Source organism: Lichenostomus cassidix, chromosome 10 (genome assembly GCF_008360975.1).
Source record: "Lichenostomus cassidix isolate B80296 chromosome 10, HeHo_3.0, whole genome shotgun sequence".
Classification (NCBI taxonomy): Eukaryota; Metazoa; Chordata; class Aves; order Passeriformes; family Meliphagidae; genus Lichenostomus; species Lichenostomus cassidix.
In genome coordinates this window covers 7,134,319-7,156,831 of record NC_139491.1, presented here as the reverse complement: position 1 = coordinate 7,156,831, position 22,513 = coordinate 7,134,319, and the positions used below count along the sequence as shown (strand labels likewise).

The window sequence follows — 22,513 nt, the reverse complement described above, 5'->3', positions numbered from 1 at the left end:
TAACCCCATATTTCTTTTTCATATATTGGAATTAGCACCATCCCAACAGGTCTTTCTGCAGACAAGAAAAACTGTCATTGCCTGGGCCTTTGGAATAGTTAAGAGCTTGTTTTCAGAGGAAGTAGCTTTCATGGCTCCAGTCTGAATGCTGGGAGCAGCCTGTGTCTGACCTGTGTGTGGGCTTGCATCTGCTGATGGCAGAGCAGCCACTGCTGGAGGTCAAGCTCATTCATGAAGAGTCAGGGAGAGCCAGACTGGAGCTGCATTAGGCTCAGTAAACTGCCAGGATGTCTGAATAAACTGATTGTGGCCAGGTCGTCATTATCTTAAGTGAGTCAGAGATGTGTCCAGGCTGTTTATTAAGATAATTGAGAGAGGGAGGGAGAGATGCTTGCAGTCAATGGACTCAGCTGGTGAGGTGGTGGAGTGAATGGCAACATCTGATCCAAGAGAGAAGGAGCTCATGGTCCTGCAAGCTGATGTATCCAAGGCCTGGTCCTGCCAGGATTCAGTCCCTGGTGCCACTCTCAGGCATGCATGGTGACATCATGCTAATGCAGTTTGCACATTTCCAGCATCACCGCTGTGAGCTCATCTTACCAGGCTGAAGAGTCATATCTCTGCTCAGGTTTCCTCATGAGGCCTTGTTGCCTGGCAATTTTAAAGATATTCTGGATGAACAGAGTGTTTTGGGTTTGCTGTATCGGTGCCAGGCAATATTTGGGGATGATAGGAGCAGCTGTGCACAGTCACTTCTTCCTTGATAATGCCTCATCCAGTCCCCTGTAGGTTTCAGGTGGCTACAGGTTTGCTTTGTGTTTCCTGAGACACATTTGTTTCTCGGGTGGTCCCAGAGGGTTTGCAAGTTGGAGTGTTTAAGCTGCAGTCACATGCTCAGCACTGCTGGAATGAGCATCCAAAAGCCACCACATCTCACTGTGCACAGACATTGCAGGCTGCTGAGGAGGACCTCACTTAAAGACAGGTAAGTGTCATTTTTCTCCTTCTGGGGAGCTATTGTGTGTAATGTGCTGAATTCAGACCTCTAGCAGGAATTATTTTGATGGATCTGCTCTAAATGCATCAACGATAACTGACTGCATTAGACATTATCAGTGGGGAACTGTCAGTCCCTGCTCAGGAGGAAGCAGGGGCTCTTCTGGCTGGAAATGCTGCAGATCTGGCACTGTGTGGGTGTGGAGAACCAGAAGAGCCAAGTGCTGCTGGAGACCAGGGTTAACGCCCACGGCTGATCCTGTCTGACCACCCGGGGCAGGTCTGGCAAAGGGAGGATGCCAGCAGGTATGGCAGAGCTGTGGGAGGTGTTTGGCGTAGCTGCTGACTCCTTTAGAAAGCTTGAGAGCACAGAACTGCAAGGGTGGCTACTTGATGATAGCGCCAGTCTCTCATTTTCATTAGAAATCTGCAAAAAAAAAAGGCTGTGGTGTGCCTTAACCCTTCTGCCTGGGGCCAGCAGCACATCCAACACAGAGAGAATGCCTTTTTTGCAGCCATCTGACATGCTTGCCACTCAATCCCAACAGAAGATCTTATAGTCACGGCTTCAGAAGAAGGTAACAAAATCCCTGACTCTGTATCTTGGATGAAAGTATCATCCAGTGACCAGACTGAGCTCAGTTTAATCCTGTTAACCTCAGAAGGGACTCTTGGGAGTTGGGTGACGTTCTCTGTAGGTCCTTAAGCTCCTCTGCATGGCTATAATGTGTGAAGTTTCTCATGTTGTGCCAGATTTCCTTCTCTGGATTCAGTGGTGCTGGCATGAACATAAAAAAAAAAAAAAAAAAGGGCAGAAGGATATCAATATCAGTCTCACAAGGGAAGGCAAATATCTCTCACCAAAAAGCAGAGTCATCCTTTGGTAAAAAAGAAGACTACTGAGCAAAAAACATATTGTCATGTACACCCAAATAGGTAAGGATTGACCATGTCCCCTCTAAACAAGACCTCTAAGACCCCAAAGATCAAGGAAATGTAGGTACAGCACAGACTGAAACCTTGCTCATTGATCCAAAAGGGCCACTGGAATCAAAGGACTGCACAGCAATCCATTTGGATGGTCCCCTGAAGGGCTGGTTCAGCCCTCTGGGGCATATCTGTCCCTCAGTTCCTAGCACTGTGATGCTCAGTTTGCCATCCAGCTGGGCTGTTGGTGTGCCAGCACAGGGAGGGAGGCATGCCACAGCTTGCTGGACATGAGCCATGGAGGACTTCAAGCCCTCCCTCTCTGAAAGTTTCCACCTCTTGTTTCCCTGTGCTCCCTTCTGAGTCAAACCAGGTCCTCACTGGTTGGAGCTTTCATCAGATCCTACCCAGCCCCATGCTTAGGTTCCTGAACAAGAAACAAGAGGAAGGTCATCTCTTCAGCTGGAAAGGAAATGCATTTGGCATAACATGCTTGGAACTGTCCAAAGAGGTGTTCTTGTCTGGAGAAGTAAGTAGATGCTCGCTGATCACGATGCAGGGGTGTGTGTATGTTTGTGTTTGTATGCACAGTAGGAATCAAATATTCATGATGGGAAGGTGGTGTTGGATTTCCAAGGGAGGAAACACATTCTTTAAATGAGATCTATAGCCCAAGGCAGAGGACTGGAGGTTGGGATGGTAAAGCCTTCAGGGGATCAGGCTGTGACATGGAGGTAAGTTTTTGCTGAAGCTTCCCTGTCTGCAGTTCTACATAAATGATTTAAGTGCCCCACAATGCACTGATGGTGTCCATGCACTGGCATTGCCAGCGATGGATGAGAACAGCCTGGCTCTGAGCTGGGTGTGATTCCAGACAGCAGCTCTGGAGACCCTCAGCAGCACATCCCTGTGCCACAGAGACTGAGCTGGGGTCTCTCACAGAGCTCAGCTGCAAGCTCAGAGCAGCTGCTTGAGTTTGGGAAGGAGTGAGGAGCCAGAAGGGTCCTTTCCCAAGGGACATCCAAACCCAAGTGCAGGCAGCACACATAGTGCTCCCTGCTCTCTCACAACCCCCTGAAAAGAAGACTCTTTGTTCTAGGAGATATAGATTATATATATTTTAAGGCTCCATAAATCATTCATAGCTCAAAGATAAAACTGAGCATCAGAGCCAAGGAAAGGCTGAGGCTGTGAGGAGAGGCGAGGAGCCTTCCATTATGTATGGTACTCAAACTTGACCTGGCAGTACCTCCTTGAAATCTTGCCTTTGCTTTGGGAAGCTCGTTTTTTCTCCTAAAAATCTGAACTACTCACCTACTTTCAGCAGATAATTGTAGCAAGAGCATAATCAGCTGCTTCCCTTGTTGTGCACCTTGATAGTTGGCTTTTGAAGAGGTAAAGTGAATGTCCTAGTGAGCATGTGAGAGCACAGTGGGGCTATCAGGAAAAGCATGGACATGTTGGCTTGTAAGGAGAATGAAGGAGTCCTAGGGATGCTATGGGATCAAGCAGGGTGTGAGGATTAACACTTAGTCTGGCACACAGTGGCAGGTGGGGATTATTGAATTGTTTGGGAAGAGAAGCTGGGTGTTTTCTGACTGAGCCAGGCACTTCCAGGCTCAGTGTGGCACAAGCCAGCTGTGAATAAGGGCTCCTGCTCACTTGTGGTCACTCGGTGGTCAGCATGAAATGAGTTTGTGGGTGTGAGCCTCGTGCCTGGCAGGCAGATGTCCTTAGCTCAGAAAATGTCTGTGTTTTCTTGGATGGAAGCAAATGCCGATGATTAAACCCAGAGCCTGGCTGTGTGATGCTGATTTGTGGTGTCCTGACCTCTTGGCAAAAAAAATAGTCAACAACCTGTCTGGATAGCAGCAGAACTCACAGCCAAAAAGAGTGAAAAAGGGAGGAAGAGGGACTGGTTGTTTGATTTATTCTCTTTGTGCTTTGCTGTTGTTGTTTGTTTGATTCCATAATTTAAGAGAAGGGCTGGAAGTTGAGCTTTCACTTTATAAGATCACAGCTTTCTTCTTATATCAGTTGTGTTATGGTAAAAATTCATGTTCTGCTTGTCCTGATTAAATGGCAAAATGTACCACAGCAGCAGGAAACACTCATGTTGCTTTGCTATTTCCTTTTTAATTACTGTCACCAATTCATTGGCAAGAGTAATCATATTGCTCAGGCTGGAGACACCTTCCCTTTCCATTGCTATACAGCCCCAGGGCTTGTAAAATGCACTTTTGGCAGTAAGGTGAAATAAAGAGAACTTCATTTATTTGCTGCCCTTCCTTTGTGCCAGCACAAGAGCTCATGAGGCCACAGTCTAGCCTGGGTGTCTGGTATGGTCCAAGTTAAAAATAACCCCAACTCTGCTCACTCAAAAGTTATTTTTCACCCAGAACATTTCAAGGCACTCTTTTGCCAAACAGAAGTGAAAAAGCAAGGGAGAGGGTGACCAGGGGTGGGGTGGGCGTGACAGTCACCCCTTAAAGTCAGGTAAGTGGTCAAATCAGAGCATCAGGGCTGGCAGCTGATGGTTTGCAGCAAGTAAATCCCATGACATGCAAGATGTCTGCTGCAAAAACTGGGAGAGAAATTATTTGGAAACATGCTTTTTCTAGAGCTTTTATTTTTTAATAGAGAAAACCTTTCAGGCCCCTTTTTAATTCATAATAAAGAGCAGGTTGAAAAGAAGGAGAGGGCAAATGAAGACAGTGAGGCTTGCTAACTTCCTTTAAAGTTGGAAGGTCACCTTTAAAAATGGATGAATGCAGCATTTGGAGGAAGCTCCCAGGCAGCAGGCCTGGGGTTCAGCACTAGAATAGGAGGCAGAACAAAGATGAAAAGAAGAATCCAGTTGGGATCTAGGAATAGCTGCAGAGCTGCAAATCCCCGTGGTGGATTGGGGTGGAGGAGGTGTTTAAGGGAGCTTCTCTCCCCGCTCGTGGAAAGCTGCGGTTGTGCGTGGTGATGTGCTGGGGAAAGTTAAATTTGGAGCTGGATAGCCAGCTGGACTGCACAGGGGCACATGGACGGGTGCTAGCACCGTGGGAGTAAGCTGGGATCTGGGATAAAATTAAAGCACTGCCTGCCCATTTGCATTTGGGGATGCTGGGTAGCTCTACAGTTGTTTTGCCTGTGTTGGTTGTGTCCCTGCTGGCTTCTCCCCTCTCCTGGGACTTTCCAGGGAGTGGGAAAATGGTGATCACAGCATGAGTCGTGGTGATGACTTGCTGGCTCCCTTGTCACCTTTCCTTGAAAACCCCCAGGCACAGTTTGGGAGCTGCCTGGTGGGAACAGGACACCAGGGAAGGATGGGGACTGCAACCAGTGACCCTGGCACTGGTGTCAGCTGTGCTTGCCCTGAGCAGAAGTTCTCTAAGTCAGAGGAACAGTTCTTAGGATTCACTTAAGAACTGAACACATTTCATATTTAAGCAATTGCTTGTCTTTCCCTCTGAGCCAAGACGCAGGGGCATCAGACACATGCTATCTATTGCTTATTAAGTGGTTTAACAAGCCCAGCTAATTACAATGTACTCAAGGATTTTGTAGCTTATGAAAGCAGTCCCTGTTTGTTTGTGTCAGTGCTTTAATGCATTAATACACCAATTAAACCTCGGGAGGTGTGTGTGCTCACACGGCTTAACATACTGGGAGGCATGTCGATGGTTTTCATGTCAGCTGGGGCTTCTCTGGCTGCTCCAGCTCTGAACGGATGCTTGTGGTTTTGCACTCAGCCTTGTCACTGGAGGGACATGCATTCACTACATAAAAAACATCGTTTTCCCTGCCCAGAAATATGTTGTTTTACAAGACCCAGGCGGATATGGGCACTCTGTCATTAAGGTTTCCTTCTCTCAGACAAGCCTGGGAGGGTTTCTCGGTCTTTCTTCCCTTCTCAGTGGTGATGATACAGGCAATTTGTGCCTGAAAGTGTTGTGTTCTCTGCCTCAATTAGTCCCGAGGGGTCAGCAGTGGGAGCTGCTGTCTGTGACGTGCATTTGTTTGCAAAGGGCCCAGCACATTCATTAAGCCACACAGTAACGAGCAATAATTGGGGCACAAGGCACCCAGCATGAGCCAGTGCAGGGATGGGGCTGGACCAGGCAGCCAGGGTCAGAGGCAAAAACCTCCCCCAGTGCACTCACAGCTCAGTGAAAAGAAAGCACTCGTGGGGGGAGGAGAAGGAGAAATGACAGATTAAAGGAAATTGAGCAGCTGTAATAAATACACTTGAAATTGAAGTGATTGTATTCCCCGTGGAGCTGAGGTGCTGAGGAGGGTCTGCAGAAAGGGCAGCCTCGCAAAACCAGTGGCCTTTTGGAGAGCAGGCTGACAGGGAATGCAGAATGAGGGGAAGAAAGCTGGCTGGGCTTTAATGCAGGTCGTTCAGACGCAGTTGGGAAGGCTGCCCTAAACATTCAGTCTAGTAAAAATAAAGATAATAAAAGGCAGGATGATGGGACTGACATACACCAGGCTGGCTAAGCAAGAGTTTGACACCATAATGGGGCACTGCTGAAGTATCACAATGAAAGGAGAAGGGAGGAAGAAGAATGCAGGAGAAAACAAAGGGATGGAAAGCAGCAGCCATATGGATGCTAAGGTTTTATTTCAGACAGGAAAGTTCTTTTGCACACAGGGACAACAAAACTAGCCTCACATCAAGGTGGGGTTTGGAGTTTTGAGGAAAAGAGTGAGCTGGTACAGAGGGTATGGAGGAGAAAGTGTTTATCATGAGAGTGATACATGGAGAACTTAGACTGATGACAGAACAAAAGCCAGCCTGAACCAGTGATAAGAGGAGAGAAAGATGATTAAATATTTTTCATCTGCCAAAATTGCATCCAACTTTATGGAGGACAAGAGTTCATATCACTGACCAGATGTTCAAGGGCATGGGACCAGGTGAGCATCCTCTACAGATGGAGAGCACATCCTGAGGGTATTGCCAAGCTCTTTGCTGACATTTTAATTTGCCTGTTTAAAATTGGGCAGATGGATGAGAGTTAGAAGTTGGTGGACATAATAGGGACAAGGGACAGACCAGTGAATTTAGTGTTTGCTGTGGGAAGTTCTTGGGAATCTTCTTAAACTTTAAAGGATCTTGTGGGAGAACACCTGGAAAGCAACACTCTGTGGAGGCCAAAGTAACGTGGCTTGAAATAGTGGGAGGTCACACTCAGATAATCTGTTGGCATTTCCTGAGGAGCTTACTGCCACTCTGTCTGGGGGGAATTCAGTGGATATAGCACACTGAGATGTTCCACAAGTGTTAGACAAGGGCCAGCATCTGAGATTAATGACTAGGCATAGAAGCATTGGTTGAGGATGTAAAACAAGACCCTGTGTAGAAATCTGCCCTAAGAGGAAGATACAGAAAAGAGTTGTTGCTAAAAGTGTTTCCAATTGGAAAGAGGTTGAAAGTGATGTGTCCTGGAAGTCGCTCTTAATCACCTGTGTTTTTCTTGATGTCTGCTAATGATCTGGAAGAAAATGCTGAAGGCAGGAACCAGAGTCCTCCCTGCTGTAGCATCACAGCTGAGGATTTTTCACCAGTGCTGACTATGGCCAAGATCCCAAATATACCAAGAGCCTGTTCTGATTTGGGATGTGTTTGAGAGAGGAATCCCTCGAGAGAGAGGAGAAGCAGAGAGGGAGAGAGACTGCAATTTATGCCACAGAGAAACAGCACTATCCATTAAGAAAGGATAAATGAAACAAACTGGGCAGCGTAGGAATTTTTTGTTTGTTGAACTCCTTCCAGAAATGAAGATGTGATTTTTAACAACTCAGTAATTATTCATTCCTTCATTATTTTTTTTTTTTTCCTTCTCTCTCTCCAATTCCAGTTGCTAGTCTGGAGACCTCAGATGACTTAATGTGAGCTCTGTTTGCAGGAGAATTGCATCCTGGCTATGTGAATGCAAGAAGTCTGAGTGAAGTTTTGAACTCTGGGTGCTTATATGCACTCAGATATTGATCTGGATAGGTTTTCCCTCTACCTGCTTGAAAAATCTCTGCCCTGGGAAAAGGTTAAGAGACTTGATTTAAACTCTGATTGATAAAGAAAAGACTTCAAGGTGACCTTTTCAATACAAGCTGAATTTGGGGCCACTTTCCAAGCTCAGGTTGCAATAAGGAAACAGGATTTGTAGGGAGATTGATGGATTGGATTAGTGGACACTGGCCTCTCATTTTGCCATGCTACCATTCCAATATCTGATGCTAGGGCTCCAATTAAGGCAGTTCAGGAAAGAAACATCTATAGTCTTGTTCAAGGTATTTTGGATGAAATGAGACCAATCCTAGGCTAGTGGGGAGAAACAGCTAAAGGTATTGAAGATCTTTCCACCGTTATACTCCACTTGGTGCTTTGCAGCATCACCCACATATATTTGTCTGCAAATTGCTGTTGCCAGCTTTGGGAGGTTCTTTTTATGCCTCTGCATCCTCAGGTAATTACAAAACAGTATTGCCCTTTCCCACCTTCCCCAGCAATCTTGCTGATTTTGGTCCTTTCCACTAGCAGTATGTTCTTGCTGTAAAACTTCCGAATACACATTTAAATTTAAGCTGTTAAGCCATATATGATAAATATAAAAAATGTGTGTGTATATATATATATAAAAAATCTTGGTTTTGTAGCTGAAGATCCTTGTAGGTTGCCTTTCCCATGTGCCTTGAATACCAACTTAACAATCATCCAGTCCTCAAACACAGCTCGGTTAAAGCTGAACATGCACCTTTTCACCATCTGCAATTAATCATGTCTTCTGAGGCTACCAGCACTGCAGAATGTTTTCTTGAGTCTCACCAGGGCCTTTAAGAAGTATTAACTGGGTATATTTCCTCTGGTGCAGACACTGATGTTTGGTCACAGGGGAAAACTATAGGATTCTTTTTATTCTCCCCTCTTGCACTCATTGAAGTTTGTGGTGGATTTTGTGAAAATTCACCCCAACCATCCAGCTCACAGTGGTGTGAGACATTGCTGAAGGATGACAGACAGACAAATGGACAAATCTATGTTGTTTTATCACCCCATGTTCTCCCTGTGCTGGAAGTGTCAGAGACAATAAGCCAGGATGGATTCTCATTTATAACCACAATAAGGGCAGGAGGCAGCAGGGATGCAGTGAAGCAGTGCCACCAGGGAAGAATGCTCTAACAAGAGTGTGTGGCTCCTTAAATATTGCTGACCTGCTGGTGATAAGGGATTTTCAAAGCCTAACCCAAGGAGACCTTTTTCTGGTTCATCTCTCACTCCTCAAAGAGGTCTGTTTCTGCCAAGGAGAGGAAGGTGGTGTTGGCTGGACGGTGCCTGTGTGCTGCCAGTGCCTGTGGAACAAGTGGGATCCCACTGTGGAGCAGCTCTGCAATCAATGTCTGCCTCAGTCTCTGCCTTTCAGGGACCCTATTCTGCAGGATGGACCAAGGAGCTCCTTTCTCTCATCTAGACCTGTCCTGCTGTTACCCCCCTCTTTTTTTTTTTTTTTTTTAATTTTTTAATTTTTTTTTTCTGCAGCGAGGGGAACCTTGGAGGAAAAGTGGATTTATCTTGGTGTGCAGCCTCACAGGAGCACCACAAAATTCATTGCATCCACTCAGGCACAGGCCAAAGGAGCACAGGAAGCCCCAGTCATGCACAGACCTGGAGGGTTAAATGAGGACCAGCTGCTCTCCCCATCAGATTAGTAATTCCTTTGTATGATCCTCCTCCTCTTTATCCCTCTCTGCATAAATTTCTGCCTCTTAACAATAGCCTAAATCACCCAAACCACAGTAATTTTAGAGCCCAGCAGGCAGAGCTGTCTCACATTACTCCTCCTTCAGGGGTTTCCTTCTGCAGGAGGAGCTGGCGAGATGGAAAAAGAGATGTGCAGACAGAGAAGTAGGGAGAAAGCCAAGGAAACCTCAGGCAGGAACAAAGAGGGAGCAAGGTCCATTTGGGGTGTTAGGAAAACATGAGTCTGAGGGAACACCTCATCAAGCCACAGACATGAGAACACCTCCTGTGTCGGTCCGGTGAGAAAGGGAGTCGGAGGAGGTGGGAAGGAAGGAGAAAGATGGAAATTAGGCAAATTGGAGAGAGACTTTCTAAAGAAATCATAACTTGAGCCTGAGATCTGTCTTTCAACACCTCATGTTTTTACTCCATATGGCCCCACTTCTGGAATTTTCTTGTTCCATGGGTTTGGATGCATTAGCCACTCATTTAATGACCACAAAGCAAAGCTGGTGGCAGGAAAATGACTGGGCATGGGGCAAGAAATGATGTTACTACCCAGAGTTCACAGAGGCAAAAAAACAAAAAAAAAAGGCAAAAAGAAATGGAAGATAATGCTATGTTTCTTTCAAAATTGTTCTTCTAATTTTTCCCTTTGTGATGATGGTAAGGATGACAACAATCACAAGCATTTTCAACCTGCCTGGAGCTCTTGCTGGAAAATGCTGAACATGAGGCCCTCTCACCAAATTTCCTGCTTTGAGGCAGCCCAGGAATTCTGTCACAACAGATTTTTCTGAAAGTCTTTATGCACTTCCACATCTGGAGGAAACTGCACTTTGTCTAAAAATACTTCTTCATTTTCAGCCCAACTTTGGGGCCAGTTCTTGCTCTGCTCAGAGTGGACTTTGCAATGGGGATCACAGTTTTTTACAGCACATGAACCACTTCTAAACCATACCTCTTTCTTTAGTGCCACTCTTCTAACAGTCACAGTTTACAGAACATATTCATTATATCTGGAATTTTTTAGCAATTATGGTGTGGTCTAGATCGTTCAAACCATGGATCAGGGCAACGACTGAACAACATTGAAACAGTAGAATTGAAATAAGTCCATAAATACTTAAAATTACAACAGAAATCTTAATGCTGTGACCTGAACACCATGCTGCAATATCTATATGTGTGTGCAGCATGGCACTGAGGTTGATGGCTGGGATGGGGATGACACCAGCAGAATTTGGCTGGTGAGGCCAAAAATGTAATGACTGACTGTGGGATGAATGTCAGAGACACACCCTGCTGTGGAGGTCAGCAGTGGCTGGGCTGAGCTCTCCTGGTACCTTTTGGAGGGAGCATTGGTGGTGCACAGCACATTTTGTGTCTGCTTGTCACTCTGGGCTGGGGGCAATGCAGTCCAATCAAGGCTGTTGCAAAGACGAGGGAGATTTTCTGTGCTGCTCCCAAATTAAGGAGTGTGAAGAAGAGCCAGTGCAGGGATGAGGGTTGGGAGAAAGGCTCGTGTGGCACTTGCCAGTTCAGCCAGCCCAGAGTGGCATCCTCCTGCTGGGACATTGTGGGACAGCAAAGGCAAAAGCTCAGGCTGAGTTCACAGAGAGCAAACATCTTCCTACAGAGGAGCTGGGAATTCATTTCTGGCCCTGCAGCAGCTCAGCCATGGAGTGGCTGCTGCCTGCACCAGGCACTGGAGTCTGTTCCCATCTCTGACTGGGGAATTGTGAGGCTTGACGCTGCTGAAAGCAGGTTTTTCTGGCTCCTTGCCCCAGTGGAGCAGGCAGAGCCATGCAGTCAGCTTGCAGGCTGGGGCAGTCCATAGCCCTGAGCCTCTGGGACTCAAGGGTGGAAGGTAAGCCTTTGTGTTCCTGCTGGGAGACATTCTCCAAGCTGCAGGGCTGCTGCTGAGACCCGGTCACTTCCAGCTTTCTTGTGATTATCCATCTTGGCGATAGGATGCTGTTAAGTGTCTGATTACTGTGTTGTTAAAGCCTTAAGCCTGAAATCTGACTTTCACGTGGTCCCTCGAGGGGCAGCCAATCCCCCTCCGACCATCCACCAGTAATCCTTCTTTTCCCTTGGAAAAACAGTAAAACAGAAAGACAAGTGGTATCTGTCTGCAGCAATGCTTTCCAATCAAGTGAAAACTAGCTGGAAAATCAAATCAGCCGGTAAGTTCCTACAAAACACAACTCTATCTCCTTAAAATCTCCCCTTTTGAAAGGATGAACTGAACAGCAATAGCTGCTGATGTAAAACAAACCATTATGCCTCCTATCTCCTCTCCAAGCCCCCCTCTCTGCAGACGCATGAGTCTGAGGGAGGCAGATGCTCTCTGAAGACTATTTTCCTCTGTTAAATAAATTCACTTTCAAATAATGTGTAATTAAATGTGTGGTATTGAATTAATGTTTTATTCTGAGTGCTTTGGCAGCAGGGGACCCAGGGGCCTGGCTGGTGGAAAGAAAACATGCTCACCAGAAAGACTCCCTTCTCCTCTCTCTTTCCTTTTTCCTCCCACCCTGCCAAGAATCCCAGACCCTGTTTCCAAGAGCTGCTGGAGTGTGTCGGTGACTTGGTGAGGATGATGCTTTGTGTAAGATCCCTTTTGTGATATGTTGTCATGGGGCTCTTGGGCATTTCACCAAGCCAAGACCTCTGCAGCCCCCTCTGTTTGTGTCTTGATGGTCTTAGTCTTCATCCTCAGAAGATCCCAGCTATCTGCTAACCCTTGTATACAAAAGGCAGAGCCCAAGGGTCCCCTCAGGATGTGAAGTTGGTGGTTTAAGGTGGGACAGAAGTTTCTGCTTAAACAGTGACTGTGGAATGGTGCCAAGTGCACTGTAACTTTATTATTTCTCAGGTGTTTTTTCCGTGGAGATAATGAGAGTTTGCTTGGGTTTGGGTTTAAACTTTGTAGGTATGTCACACCAGATAAAGCCACCTGCTTCCAAGTGGTTTTTCAGGGTGTTGTAGTGAGAGAGCCTGGCAAGCTATGGAGTTGCTTCTGATGAGTTTCTGGTTTATGGGGTGATTGTGCTTTGATTTTGTGTCAGCTCCTTTGCACACACAAACAAGCAAAAACTCCCTTCTTTCCCTTTCCCTTTCCCTTTCCCTTTCCCTTTCCCTTTCCCTTTCCATGGGTTCCATGCTGCAAATCACAGCCCTCTGTGGAGCTCGAGGGCTGTTCTGCTGAATCTCTCCCTTGAATCAGGGCTGGCTGGAATCGGCTGGAAGCTGAAGGACAGCACTTTGGGTCAGGGCTTGCTCTCCATCTGCTATTGCAGCAGCAAAAGCCAGAGTAGCTGGTGATGTCCTGATTGCCAGAGGTAGGCTTGGAAGTGGTGGATGTAAGGCATTTCCAAAGCATCAGAGATCTGGCATGCAGAGGTTGCTCCTCTCCTGTTTTCCTGAGCTCAGTTGCACTGAACTTTAGCTCCTGGTGTAGATTGGTATAACTGGATAATTCTTTTAGCCAAGGTTGTTCAGCTAAATGCGTCAAGGCCTGTTATTTTTTACCAAGGTCCATTTAGCATTTTGTAGTGCATTAGCTCTGGGTCTGCTGGGTCAGCTGAGCAATAAAGCCTCCTTCCCACCTGGGATCTGCACTCATGCCCTGTGCTGCTCCCCAGGAATGAAGCGGATGGTGAGAAAATGAAAAGAACTGCAGAAACATAAACCAGCTCTCTCTTAAGGTCTTTATGAAGGACTGAGATCATTGGCTGTGCTGAAGGCTGTGGTTGCTCCACCAAGTTCCCAAAGATTCAGATATGCTTTACATAAATCTGTGTGATTTGTGTCAGAACTGCTTGGTGCTTATAATCACCACGTTTTTGAGTCCAAGTCCTTGAAGGGTGCCTTGCAGAGGAACTTGGCAAAGAACCAGTGTCTGGGCACTGTGCCGAGTGGTTGGAATGTGTACCTGGGCCTGTTCCCAGAGGTGGCTCATGTCACAGCTGGGAGAGAAGCCACCAGAAGTGAAGGGCGACCTACTTGGAGTCCAGGCAGAGATAAGAAGCAGCCTGTTTATGTCTCAATTTTTTGAAATGATGTGGGACTGATTCTCCCTTTGTTTACATGTGCTTCGTGCAGTCCATGATTGAAATCAATACCCTCCATTGACTTTGATGGATTTGCACTGGGTGAGGAGGGAGACTCTGGCTCTGTGCAGCCTGCCTGTGTGTTATCTTCTCTCTCTATGAGACAAATCTGAGAGGGAATGCCTCGCCAGCCCTCCAGTGGCAGGGCTTTTTGCTCTGGTCCTACCAGACGTGTGCACTCTGCTCTGATCAGGGGCATCAGTTAACTCATCAACACCTTTGGTTCCCATCCAGGCTATGATTGACTGCCTGACATGAAGGGCTCTCTGCTTGGTACTTACATGTCGTGGTGACAAGATTTCCAGTGTAAATTGTAAGCTTTATTTGATTTTAATTGTGGTGGAACAGTGGAGCTGTGCAGCATTTATTCACAAGAGTTATTTCAGCAGTGTTGAGAAAGAAATGAATGAATCATATTGACTAAGTGAGAACTTTGCTACCTTTTTGTGGACAACTTATGTGGAAAGAAAAGAGAGAATTCTTTGGCACAAATTAGTTGTTAGAGCAAATGACTCAGCCACTACTGAAAAATGTCATTGTTGTTATCATTTATAAAGCGCTGTTGATGCAAATGAGGCTTTAGAAGCTTATGAAAATCAAGGCCATATCTACAAAGAGCCCAGGATCAGACCCAAATCAGGATACCCTAGAAACAGATCTAAAATAAGTCAGTTTTAAAACAGGGCTTGAGCAGCAAGAGGGGCAAAAAATAGAGAAGAAGAAAAGGAGAGAAGAAATGCCATGATGTGAAAAAGCAAAGGGAGGGAGGAGCTGGTGATGAAGAGGTGCAGGAAAGGGCCTACCTTTAGGGAAAACAGGGCCACATGTGAGGGGAGAAGAAAAATTTATAGAAAATTGATATTGGTCTTTTCTAGGCTAGAAGTGAAATCTTCTGATAAAGAGAGTGGCAAAAGTAAATGGGAAAATATCTGTAATTTTGCTCTATTCTACCAGCAAGCTACATGTTGTTTGTGAATTAATAGTCCAGGGTCAGGAAACCCACTAGAAATATAACAAGACAGACTGCTTGCAGTTCTGGAGTTTGAAAGAGGATGTGAGGAATTAAGTGAAACTAATTAATTTAACAATTGAAACTGACCTGGTGTAAATGACCCAACATTTGCAGTTTTGCATTTTGCTCTAACTTAAGTACTGGCACTGCTCATGGTTTACTCTCTTTGGAGTTTGATTTGTCCATTTTCCTCCCACTGTAGTCATTTTTGTCCAAACACAATCATGTGCATCCAGGTTTCAAGAGTATTAGCAAACCATGGTTTTAAGGATGCTGGTTGTGATGGGAATTTTAAATGCAGAATTTGCAGTGTCACTGAACCCATCTCTTCTTCATCTGATGCCCAGGACTGATTTAGAAATGAGACAGTAATTGGAAAATTAGATTCATGAAATGTACTCATACAACTTCCTGATGTAAGCTCATGTGATTGAAAAGTGGTGGTTATTCAAAACAAGGTGTTTTCATTGCACACAGTCTATTACCAGCTCCAGATGCTCTGCCTGGGATTTGGAGGTTGAGTTGGGATCTTTTTGCCTTGACCTTGCCATAAGATAGAGACTCTGCAATATGAGAGTAAAAGGTGGGAGAAGAATCATTGAATCAGTGATGTAAGTGGAAAATTTTGGCTTTTCCAGGCTCTATCACAGGAACCAGTGCAGAAGTGACCCATCAGGACACAGTAGATTGATGTATGAGAAAAGCAGAGTTAATCTTGTTCCCTCTTCTTCTTCCCCTGTATCCCATGGCTGTGCTGGGTTCACAAGTAAACCAGAAGGTGTTTGTGTCAGGAGAGGATCACACATGACCAAGGGCACATGGGAGCAATGATGGGGAGGAAGAAGTGTCAGGTTTCAGAGTACCACTTTTCTGACTTAATTCACTTTAAGCACAGATCAAGTCAGCTGTCCTGAAAAAGGTTCAGAGGTGGTTAGGTAAAGATCCCTTTGCAGATCCAAAGCTGCCACCCTTCTGGCTTGGCTCTTCCTGAGGAAGGGAAACTTTCTGCTGTGGAGGCCATTTGTAAAAGTGGGTGAAGTGTTCCAGACTCACTCTTGCTAATACTCTAACTTACCCACATGCTGCCATCACTGAGCTAAAGTCCTGGGCCATTTCCATCCAGCTGCAGGTCAGGTGCTTTCTGATGTGGTCAATGGGCTATTCAGAACAGCAGTGAAGGCAAAAGTTTGAAACACTTTCTCTGTGTGTTAAATCTGGATGGACAAGAAGGAAGGTGGGGAATCTGCCCCACTTTCCTTCTCTGTCATGCAGAAATGTAGTGATCCCAAGGCAAGGACTGGAATATGTTTAGTTGTAAACTGGAATTACTTCAGTGCCAGGCACTTACATCCTTCCTGCAGGTACAGCATGGCTTTGAATGAGTTCACATCATGCTGTCAATTCTCCTTATTTTCCTGTCAGGTCTTGCTGTGGCTTCTGCATAGGCTCTTCTCATGAATTGTCTTGTTGTCTTGTTTTTATAAGTTAATGGTACATGGGGAGGAAAAAAATAAAAAGGAGCGGTACTGAGGGAGAGGCAGTTTGCATACACCTTGTCTAGGGGGCTGAGTGCAACACAGCCGAGACAGATTAGCACAGCACTGCCTGCCTAAAACAAATAAACACCAGCTGTTTATCAGGCAGGGCTCGGCTTCCTCCAGGAGGAGGTAAACAGATTTATGCAGATGAACCTCGGAGGTGCCCTTGCAGCACAGCATCTTTCATGGCTATTTGGCCTTCCTGGTGAGTTACAGCCAGGATGGGTGAGCAAGGAGGTGCAAGGTGAGCACAAGAACACCTCTGGCTGTACTGTGCAGGGGGTTTGTCACTGCTTGGTGGTTAAACCCCTTATTTAATAGTGGGCTAGAGTTAATCATAGTGCTGATCTTGCCCTGAAGGAGAGAATTTGATCTAAACTTCACTATTTTAGGCCTCTAGCAAGCGAAAAAGCAATTTATTATAACTCACTTATAACTCACTTATTATTCCATTTGTGCCTAAAATACAATGAAGCAAAATTTATGGCTATTTGAGGTTGAGAGAAATTGTGACTGTCAAATGTACTTTTCTGATTCTACATTAAGATTGTCTGGTTGCTGTCAAACAACTTAACTTCATGACCCTTTTATTTTTATAACCACCCAAATTTACTTTAAATCCAGCAGTGCTTCATGAGTGCACCACCACAAAAGAGTTTCTTCTCCCTAATTTCAGCTCTGACTGCTACAATATCACCTTTAATTCTTCATAAAAATTTTCCCTGAAACTTCTCAGGTGACTCTTAACAACTTGCTGGAAAATCTGGTTTTGAAGACAGATGGGATATTATTTTAATAATGTAGACTTAATTACACAGTTTGGATGCCAGCTCTCAGAAATGTCTGATCATTTATTAAGATGTTGTTGGGAGGAAAAATTGGGAGCTGAATGTTTTGGGCAAGACCCAGGAGAGTTTAGAAAGAGAAGTTTGCCTCAGTTCTCATGGTGTTACTCATCAGAAGTGGAAAAAGTCTTAAATAGTATTGCTGGTTATTCTGAGACTGTTTCCTTTTTAACTTCATCTCACACCAAATGGGACAATCCGACTGCAATTGCTACATTTCTGAGGTTTTTTTAAGTGTTCTTGGGCTCCTCTTAGTACAAGATCATTCCTCACAGCTTTTTTGATTGCTGCTATTTGGGAGACCAAGAATGCAAATATGTGGTTTGTCAATACAGTAAGACCAAGGTAATGTAGTGATGAGTGCTATAGAAATGCTTGCCAAGACAAAGAGGATAAACCCCTTTTCCTCTACTCTATTAAGTAAATTGGCGCCATTTGAGCTTTTCTTATATTAGGACTTTCCCCACCCAGGTGCATCACTTTACATTTCAACACGTTATATCCCAGATTTCTCCAGGTACCCCTTAAACACTCAGCTAAACCAGGTGGAGAAGGCAAAGTCCACATGTGGTTTGTTCTCCCTGGCTGTCACTGCAGGTTTAAAACCAAAGTAATTTTGGATGTACCTACCAACCTGTGGCTTAATGTTGCTAATATTATTAATATTGGTAAGAAACAGTTTTCAGCCAATTGAACAATTAAGAAAGGTCAATGGGAATTCCCAGAGAGGCATCTTTCATTACAAGCCCCATTGCTAGTGCAATCTTGCAGCATTCATCTTCCCAAGCAAGCCAAGGGCCAAGAGATGGCAGCTCCATAAACCTGCCTCAGAGCTCCTAATTAAAAATCTTAGTTGCATGAAAGCCATTAGGATGCTTATCTCCCATTGGATTTTTGCTGCTTTAAGTGTTGCTGTGGGACATGTGACCCCTCAGGTTAATACAGGTGCCTGGGTGGCAGGAGTTGGTGACAGATTGTGATGTGTCCCTGCAGCCAGTCTGAAACCCAGAGTTGGTCACTTCCTCCTTCATCTGCAATGCCCCACAGGAAATGCAGCTAATCTAAGGGGTGCACACCTTTACAGCTCCTGTGGCACAAGGAAGAGATGGAAAAGGCTCAAAAGTTGTCCAGTTCATGAGCAAACAGATTCAGAATTACGAATATCCCAGCTAGTGGATGGAGGGCACTGTCCCATGTAATGTCTCTGCTTGAGGAGACCTTTCATGCATCAGCTTTTGCTCACCAAACCCTGAAGAAGAGTGTGCAGCTCTCCACTGCCCTGCCATGACCATCAGGCTGGAGCTGGGAGTGGTCTGTGCTGCCACAGTTCACAAGGGAGATGGAAAGCTTCATTGAAGGACAGTTTATAGAGATAAAGTTTTGGGTGCTGTGCCTCCAGAAAATGCTATGGTGGTTGTGCATCTCTAGCTGCTTCCACAGCTCATTCCAGGCATTAAAAAACCCCTTTTTGTATTGCTGAGGAGCTGTAGGGGTGCTGTGATGCCAGACAGGTGCTTAGAGGTTTGGCAGCAGGTAGCTGTGCCTTACTGTTGCCCTCAGAAGAGAGCAAGTTCTCCCAGCCACCAGGGGCAGTTAACCATGGCACAGCACCAGTGGATATCCCCCAATCCCTGCAGGTGCCTGGTATCTGGGCAGATTTAGGAATGACCTGTTAGCTGAGCAAACCAATTTCCATTGGCCTCTGTGCCTCTGGTAAATTAATAGCTACTGCTTTTCTGATTTTTCCCGAATCCTTGGTTGCTTTTCTATGTCAGTCCTCGCTGTCCTAAATGTCAGTGGAAAGGATCATTGAAATTAATGGGTTTAGTTTATCTGTTGTGCCAGTGATGGTATCCTGGGATGACCTTCCTTCTGAGGGAAGACTCGTACAGGGGAAGGCTGCAGGGTCAGGGTCCTGCTGTGGGGCTGTACTCAGCACTTCCAGCAGCTCCTGCTCATCTCCTAAGGAGCATGGGGGTCACTGCTCTTCCTCCTCCTCCTCCTGGGACTGCTTTGACTTGCCAAGCTTCAGCCTCAAAAATCTGCTGTGTTTGGGTTTAAACTAATCCCAGTTGAAATGCGAAACTCAACAGGACCTTCTAATCTCACCTGGCCTTTCATCACAAGGATGTGACCTTTGCTACACCTCACAGGAGATGGATTATTTCCAGGATCATTCCAAAGAGGTTCAGGTTCTTTGTGGCAGAATTTGCCCCGAAGGTTCCTCTCCCTGAGGACAAGCTTGCCATGAGCTTGTCATGAGAAGAGATAAACCTCAAGTACTTTCCTGGCAGATGTTTTGCATGAGAGCAGCTCCATCCCGGAGATGGCTGCGTTCTGTGGGTGGGTAAAAAGATCCCTGTAGATATTTTAGCGAAGCAATTTCAGTTCCCTTGCAGCTTGCAAGAAAATTGAATTAGTTGTTTTCCATTCCCTGAATTAACCCTGATTCATTCTTCCCTCAACCCTCTCCCTCTTCCTCCCCTCCCTCCAACAGATGTCCAGCATATTAAGAGGAGAGACATCGTTTTGAAGAGGGAGCTGGGAGAAGGTGCCTTTGGGAAGGTGTTCTTGGCCGAGTGTTACAACCTCAGCCCCACCAACGACAAAATGCTGGTGGCAGTGAAGGTAAATCCCAAGGGTGAATGGCAGAGTAGGGCAGGGGCTGGCCAGTGAAGCCAGGCTGGATGAGCCTGCGTGGGAAAGGGAAGCAGGGGAGGGCTGGGGGCCATGGGTGGGGATTTATCTGATGCCGGAGATTGTGGTAAATCCACTTAGTCACACAAAGTTTCAGTGTTTCGCTTCAAGGTTGTCTGTTCTCAGCAGTGCCAAAGCCTCCCTTCCTGCTGACACGGCCAGCAGACAGACAGGGAGGAGAGGCTGCCCTGGAAACCCTGAGCTCCTGTGCAGCTGTGGCAGCCTGGTGTGGATCCACCTCCCTCTGCCAGACACTGGGGCCCTGCTGCTTCTGGATTTTATCTGTGTAACATGCAGAAGCTGAAACATGAAAAGGCCTCAGCAAAAATGAGCAATGAAAGCTAAGCATGATGAGCCAATTTTCTGGGATCAATTTGCTGCAAGATGGGCAAAGCAACTCGGCTCGGCTCCGCTCAGCTCCTGCTTGCTTAGCCACAGGTCGCTGCTGTTTTGGGTATTTTAAGCCAACACAGGTTCAGCTTGGCTTGTGCTGTGCTGCTTCCATCCTTGTGATGTTCCTCGTGGGAGCTGTGCCCTGTCAGTGTGGCTCTGGGCGGAGGAGAACACTCAGTGCAGAGCTGTGCTCCCCTCTCAAGTGGCACCAGTTGGCAGACACACAGTTTAATCCCTTGGATTTAACCAATGCCTCCTAACTCCTTGGAACAGGGTGTGCATTTGAACCCATGCTCTACAGGGAGAAAGGTTCCAGCAACTCTCTCCAAAATGCTGGAGGCATCCAGTTATTTGTGACTTGCTCTAATCATTGGCAGCTCAAAGCCTTTTTTATTTCGAGCTCAGATGTCCCCTTTTGCTCTGACAGCAAAGTGCAAGATTGCACCTTTGACCTCTGAGACTGGTTAAAGCCGAGGCAATGAAGACACCCACATGATTAATTGTTTGATTAGAGGGCTGGTGCCTGCCTGTCAGTGTCAGCCATCCCTCAGCGAGCCTGGCTCTTGAGTCTCTTCTGAGTTTCATTTGCATGTAGGCACAAACAGCATCCGAACTTGTGTCTGTTAATTGCTACTCTGAGCTTACATCTCCAGAGTGCCTTTCATCCTGCAAGATCATACAGCTCCAGCTCTGGAGCAGGGCCTTGCAATCTGGCTTCTTGCCAGCTCTGGGAGTGGCAGGGGAAAAAAATCCCTCTAATTTGGGCCACATTATAAATCTGAGGGGATAAAAAAGAAGAGAGAAAGAAAAAGACAGGAATAAAGTCTTTACATATTAAGTTGAGATTTGGCTGCAATTCCTGAAAATCTCATGCCCCCATCTGAGGCTGAGAACTACCTCCCCAGTCACTGCAGCTCAGGACAGCAGCAGGACATGCTGGTTGAGGGCAGCTGAGTCCACAGCCCAAAGCCTGCCTGTGCCCTGCTCTCTGGGACTCTCCCAGGACCAAAGGAAGTTTTACAAGGCTGTGTTACTCTCTCGCTTAAATGGACTCAGATTTTTAGCAGATCTAAAGGTTGCAGCCCCACAGATAAGCTGAGTTTTGATGTGAAGGCATGGACAAGCTTCCTGTTTTATTCAGCTTGCTTCTAAAAGCATCCTAAGAAATGCACAAACACTATATCCAGCAGAGTGTTAAGGTGACAAAGTCAAGTACTAGAAATGCTGCAGGGGCTGTATTCAGGCCATGTCCTCCCAGCACCTATTTCTCATTTCTCTGTGGCTGCTCCATTGTGGTGATCACTCCTGTGCTGAGACCTCCCTAGAAGTGAGTCTACCTGTTTTCACAGCCTCACAGCAAGTTACTGGGGTTGTATCATCCCCTTTTGCAGAGGGGAGATGCAGAAGCAGGAAGACTGAGCTGAAGAGATCCACTTTATGTGAAGGATGGAGTCACTGACCTCTCTTTGCAGCCCATGGACAGCAGGTTTCTGGTTCAGAGTGTGCCCTGCTGCAGCAATAAACACATGGTGCTTGTGGAGACCTGGCCCTGCTGCTGCATAGGAGGGGATTTTCCAGGTACTATTGGAACCACTGGCACTTCAGGATGACAGCTGCGACCTGCAAATACTCAAGGACTTGCCAGAAGTTATGGAGGAATCGTGTGATGGAGGCACAAAAAATACATCCCAAATCTTCCTGGGAGAGACATTCCACTGGTTTTACTGAGACATCCCTTCTCTTTCTTTGGTCCTGGTCTTCTTTCCCTGTTCTATCCCTTCCAGCTCCTGTTCCCCTCATTTCTAAATGCTTGGCTGTGCAACCTTAGTCATGGGGAGGGGAATAATAACTTTTTTTTGGTATGTGATATCTACAAACTTGCAATCTTAACACCTTATAGAAATGATTGTGTGTGAAGGAGAGGAAACCTAAACTCACTGCAGCTTGAAATATTATGTGCAACCCCAGGAAAAAGGGGGAGAAAAGAGTGATGGGGGAAGGGACTATTTTCCTGCAGAAAAATAGGGTGGCATCAACATTATGAAGATATTAAATGACTACAAGTAATTGGGTGCCTGAGATAAGGATGGATGCTTTGCCATCTGCACCATGTAACTAATATTCATCTAAATATCTCCAGTCAAGCTATCCCAAAGGACAAAGAATTAAAATAGATTTATGCCATGTGACTAGCAGTTTGGGGGCAGAATCAAATGAGGAAGTGTCCTGAGACCCAGGGGAAAACCTTGCAGCAG

At 46.0% G+C, this 22,513-nt stretch overlaps 1 protein-coding gene across 3 annotated transcripts in view; it reads left to right on the top strand.

Moving 5' to 3' along the window:
- NTRK3 (neurotrophic receptor tyrosine kinase 3) overlaps nucleotides 1–22,513 on the top strand; it is a 205,624-nt gene that overhangs the window by 140,565 nt on the left and 42,546 nt on the right. For all 3 annotated transcript variants that reach the window (XM_085070424.1, XM_085070425.1, XM_085070426.1), the window contains exon 13: nucleotides 19,666–19,796. In XM_085070424.1, the coding sequence (XP_084926550.1) occupies nucleotides 19,666–19,796 (131 nt within the window). The remainder of the gene's footprint in view (nucleotides 1–19,665; nucleotides 19,797–22,513) is intronic.